Here is a 5726-nt window from a genome sequence, read left to right as displayed (position 1 = left end):
CCCCCCCCCCCCCCCCCCCCCCCCCCTATTAAAACCCTGTTTTTCCCAGGGGGTTTCACTCTGCTTCCTGCCACTGCGTGGGCCAGGAGGGGGAGTCGAGCTAGCTAGCTCAATAAAGGACCTTCTGCTTTTGCATTGGACTGGCTGGCTCCTGGTGTGGTCTTTGGGGATCTTGAAATCTGGGCATAACAGTATACACACATGCATACACTGAAAAAATATTTTAAACAATAAAAACAACTACTGGAGCTCGGTCTGCAGCTTTTCATCCATTCCCATCGCTTCCTACGGTCACTGGTCAGACCTCAGCTGCCAAAATGGTGAAGCAGATCGAGAGCAAGTATGCTTTTCAGGGAGCCTTGAACAGTGCAGGAGATAAGCTGGTAGTGGTTGACTTCTCTGCCACGTGGTGTGGGCCTTGCAAAATGATCAAGCGCTTCTTTCATTCCCTCTCTGAAAAGTATTCCAATGCGGTGTTCCTTGAAGTAGATGTGGATGACTATCAGGATGTTGCTGCAGAGTGTGAAGTGAAATGCATGCCAACCTTGCAGTTTTTTTAAAAAAGGACAAAAGATGGGTGAGTTTTCTGGCGCTAATAAGGAAAAACTCGAAGCCACCATCAATGAATTAATTTAATCATGTTAACCAGCCATTGGTGTGGGAAACTGTTTATTGCCTTCACTATCTGATAAGCATAGACAGAGAACCCCCGAAGGCTGGGTGCCTTTGAAGCCCTAGCAAAGGTCTGAGCTAGGCGCCACCTCTGTTTGTCCAGACAGTGGTAGCTGAAGCAACTTCCCCATTTATTATTATTATGTAAATCCTTGCTGATGTGCTAGTCTGCCTGTTGCCAGGGGTCACCTGCCTAAGGGCTATGCTAGGAGTGCATCCCAGATCAATAAAAGCTTGGTGAGGCCTGAGCACAGGAGGAAGTCCTTCCCCTTGAGTTGGACTTGCCCGACGGTCCCCCAATATTCCCAAATTATCTCTTGTCTTTTCATTTTCATTTGTGTGCGGCTCTGCTTCCAGTTCCTGAACCCTGATCCACGTGGGACGTGGGAAGGAAACACTCAACACATTGGCTCTTGTAATTTTTTTTTATTTACAAAAAAAAAAATAGATCATGTATAGAGACTATAGATTCAACTACCATCTGATTATAAATGACAATAAAATATTAATTCTACCCTTTTTAAAACTGTCTGGTGTCTTGACTAGCTTTCAAAATAAATGAAAAGTGGCCAATTAAACAAAACAAAAAACAAACAAACAAAAAAACCCAACTACTGGGTTATTTTGGACCTAAAATTTCCATGTTAATACCATTTTTCATTGAAAGCAGAATCAAGGAAGGTCTTGTGGTAAAATATAAAATATTACACAGTAGAGGGTTACCTTACTCATTATTAACACTCCAGTATAAAAAGTGTATCTGATTTTTTAGCCTGGCAGACTGAAGAATATTATCCTGAGGGTATGGGGGACATGAATGTGGACAAAAAGGGGCCACATGCTAACCTGACAAGCTCAGGGAAGGCCTGCATGGCTGCCTTGCAAACTCAGAGACCTGAAGTAACCACCAAGGATGGTATGAAATTAAAACTTTTAAACTAAAAGCAGTTCATGGCAGGTTAGAACTTACCTGACAAAAGTCAATCTTTACCTTATCTGAGCCTGTGCATTGTCTTTTTGCATCTATGATAATATACCTTTGGACTGTCAGGTTAACTCCCCTTTTTCCAGATCCCCAGGCCACAACCAATGCACCAGAGCAGAGACTACAAATCTTCTCATTATTATTTTTATCATGTTAATTGGACACTATTAACTATCCTGTACCCACTTAATGTAAAAGATGTATCTTTTTACTTTTTATCCACTCAGATATTTCCCAGCTTTGCTTTCTCCAACTCCCTAATCTACCATTACTTTAATGTAACCCATTACTTCTTGTCTTTTGATTGTAACGTATAAAATAAGCTACAAAATTGCCTTTCTCAAGAAGATTTTGCTTTCTGGCAATTGTTGACAGTTTGGCTCAAATAAACTAACAAACATTTTTTACAGATTTCTTACATTACCATATAGGTAGATTTGATGCAGAAAGGCCCCGTGGTGGGCACAGCTCTCAGGTAATTGCCTGGTAGGAAGTGAAACTGCAAAAGTTTCTAAGATAGAAAGAGGTGATTTGGCATATGGGGAGGATTAAAAAGAATGAGGCAGGAGGAAATACCAAAACAAACTTGCTTTATGTTTTGCCTACATCCTATGCTGCAACAAGCACACTTGTTCATATATCTTTGTGCAAATATCTGATTTTTTTCTTCAGTATATAAACTGGAAGTAAAAATACTATATCAAAGGTTATGGATAATCTAAGACTTTTGATGGCCAATTTCAGGCACATTCTAGATCAGTGGTTCTCAACCTTCCTAATGCCACGACCCTTTAATACAGTTCCTCATGTTGTGGTGACCCCCAATTTCATTGTTACAAATTGAACATAATTAAAGCATAGTGATTAATCACAAAAACAATATGTAATTATATATGTGTTTTCCAATGGTCTTAGGTGACCCCTGTGAAAGGGTCGTTCGACCCCCAAAGGGGTCGCGACCCACAGGTTGGCGACCCATAGGTTGAGAACCACCGTTCTAGATGAAAAGCCCTGTTTACTCTGCACCAGGATGAGAGCACCCAGTCATAAGAATTTTTGTGAGACTTCATACAAAAAGGAAAAGCCAGCCACTATCCAGGACCTCTGCTGACTTTTCTGAAAAAGTCCAGCTAGATTATTCTCTGGAAAATGTTAGGACTTTTAGGAAGACTTAAGTAGTTGTGTAGGAAGTGATTTTGAAGTCACTTATTCAGAGGAACAGCTGAAGAAATCTTAACATGAACATAAAGCATAGCCATTACCAGGGCTTAACAATCAGGATCAGATTTTAGCTTGCATGTTCAAGCAGACTTCTTTGTTTACAACAGTTTAATACAACTGTCTGCAGGGGTCAAATTAACTGAAAATTAGCTCTGGCAGGCTAACAGTTTTAATTGTCATTTAATAGACCTATTTCCTAAACTCCTTAATATCCTTTGTTGATTGTGATTGTTAAGGGTCCCATAAGTAAATCTAATTTAAACTGGTGCCCAATTTGGCTGGGATTGAAGAACTACTGGGTGGCAAATGTGGAACAAAACTGTGTAAAATTCCCTTCATCTATTGGTGATTAAAGCATTTGAACTTTAATATTTAAATTTGGCCCATCTGGAATCCTTAAATGAAAGTTTTAACTCTCAGAGAAAAGATTTGAAAGTTTATGTCTTCCCCTGAAGGCTTTAAAAGGCAGTCATCAATTAATAAATGAGATCATTGGTAAAATAAAATTATTTTTTAAACTGGATTTTAATATGCTCATATCTCAACCTTGGCTTAGTGTTTAGGATAAGAAGATGCTGGTTATTTGTATAACCCCTGGGAGACCTGTAATGATGGAGGGAAAATAAATAATAATTCTTCAGCCACTCATGCATAGAAGATTACTTTCAATAGGCACATAAATTATCCCTGTGATTCTTCCCTTTGGGGAGACACTTGGAGTCTAGAACAATAACCAGAAAGTATGTAATAGATCGATATAGTCTTCTTGTTGTTATTCCTCTCTTCCCTCCTTCTCTATAAGGTCATTCTTGTCTGTTAAAAAGAGTCTGGATATATGTTCTTCTGTAACAGACTAAAGGCCCAGTGCACAAAATTTGTGCAAGGCCGGGAGGAGGGTCCCCTCAGCCCAGCCTTCACTCTCTCCAATCCAGGACCTCTCGGGGGATGTCCAGGGATCGGGCCTAAACTGGCAGTCTGACATCCCTCTCACAATCCTGGACCACTGGCTCCTAACTGCTCACCTGACTGCCTGCCTCTGCCTGCTGGCCTGATCGTCCCCAACTGCCCCCCGCCCACCGCCGGCCTGGATGCCCCCAAATGCCCCCACGCTGGCCTGGTTGCCCCATGCAGCCTGCTGCTCGGTCCTTTGGTCACCCCTCACTAACCCCCCTGCCAGCCTGGTCGCCCTACACAGCCTGTTCAGTCGTCCCTTCAGTTGCGACGATTGCTTAGGCTTATATAGATAGATGCTGGGCTCACCGTATTCTGCGTGAGTTTCTCAAATCTTCACAGGAGATTGAGTCCTGCCACAAAAATCACTGGAGTCTCTCTGAGACATAATTATGGATTATATTATTTTTGTTGCCAGTGACTTAAAAACAGGTTCATTATACATATGAATCAGAAAGGAGATCCTACAATACACTCCCATCCACGGCCTTAGGATATTCCTCCAACCTTTAAGAAAATGCAGCACTTTGGTTATATCTGAAGTTGAACAATTTTGTCTGCAAATACCTAACACACATGTTTTTACCCCAATAGTCTTAGATATAATAATTCAATTGAAAAAGTCACTGTCAGGTGGGAAAACCTTTTGAGAATTGATGCAGTGGTGCAGTTGATAGGGAATTTTTGGACTGGAACCTGGATTCTTTGTCCACCGGAGTTGAAGAATGAATCCACGGACAGAGGGTATTATAGCAAAGGTGGAAATTTATTGAAGAACAAGTGCAGACTCCCACGTGGGGAGAGGGAAAGAGTCCCACCGACTTCCTGTTTTCATGGTTTATAAAGGTTGTAGTTCTTGTGTCCTGATATCCCCTCTGATTGGTCAATATTCCCTTTCGAATTGGTTCCTATAGTGACTCCTGAGGCCCTCCTCCCTCTTTGTCCTCCTATTCCTTCTGGGCTTTCTTCCTTCTTTTTTATTTTGTAAAATAGACCTTTTTTTGGCTACTTCCAGTTCCCTTTTCTTATGAAAATATTACCTATTGCTGCTTCCTTGTCTTATGTAAATGCAGCTGGAAATGTAACTGCACCTGGCTTCCTTGTGTTATGGAAATGTATGTCTGTACCCTATGTTTTTTCCATGGACCCCAATTCTAAAAATTCCCTAAACCTGCCTATGTTCCCCTAAAATTCCTGTTTCACAGTCTTCAAAATCTATGGTTAATAAACCATCCTGGGTAATAATAAGATGAGTGATGGAGAAAATAAAAGTATCTAATATGAAAGATAAAATAAGTTTCTAGATGATAACTTACATTTATAAGTACATGTTTGATTTTACTTTTCTAGTTCTGAATGGACTTTACTATAAGCTCATTCACAAAGTGGCAATTATGATTTAAATATAAAACCAATGGAATTTGCTGTGATAAAATTTTTTGCCCTCATATTTGCTGATGAATAACAGGGTAATCTATAAAGAAGCACATTTTATTTTTACTTTTGTTAATAGAAGATGCAAAAGATAATGATGTAAATCTGAAATAATTAAACATTTATCAAACTTCTGAAAAAGAACTCATTATAACTCTATGGTTGAGAAATATATTCTGGTTTACTTTTCTGAGGTTCAAAGGCAAAGGCTATGAGCTGTGAGCGGGAGCTCTTTGCTCATTTGAAGTAAATTGCTTTGACAGTGCATAAGAGAGAGGAGAGCACAGATAATTAGGTTCAAAACAAGTGTTTGCAGAATGAGGACAGAAATATTTTTGCACAGATTTAAAAAATGTGTAAATGAATAATTAGGTTAAAGGTTATATCTTAGAAAAGATACAAATAAGGATCATCATTTAGTTAGAGCATAAGAGGGAAAGAATATTTGAATATTCACTTGGTA

The 5726-nt window shown here is 39.8% G+C and overlaps 1 protein-coding gene across 1 annotated transcript; it reads left to right on the top strand.

Moving 5' to 3' along the window:
* The first annotated feature begins 294 nt into the window (after nt 1-294).
* LOC102260083 (thioredoxin-like) lies at nt 295-1105 on the top strand. Its single transcript, XM_014530731.1, is given in 3 exon segments — nt 295-551; nt 553-651; nt 1078-1105. Coding segments are annotated over 2 exon segments (318 nt in total). The 5' UTR covers nt 295-317; the 3' UTR covers nt 637-651; nt 1078-1105.
* Nucleotides 1106-5726: the final 4621 nt, after the last annotated feature.

The sequence above is a fragment of the Myotis brandtii genome, unplaced genomic scaffold, assembly GCF_000412655.1.
Source record: "Myotis brandtii unplaced genomic scaffold, ASM41265v1 scaffold77, whole genome shotgun sequence".
Classification (NCBI taxonomy): Eukaryota; Metazoa; Chordata; class Mammalia; order Chiroptera; family Vespertilionidae; genus Myotis; species Myotis brandtii.
The sequence above is the reverse complement of the archived record's forward strand: the minus strand, read 5'-3'. Positions and strand labels throughout refer to the sequence as shown.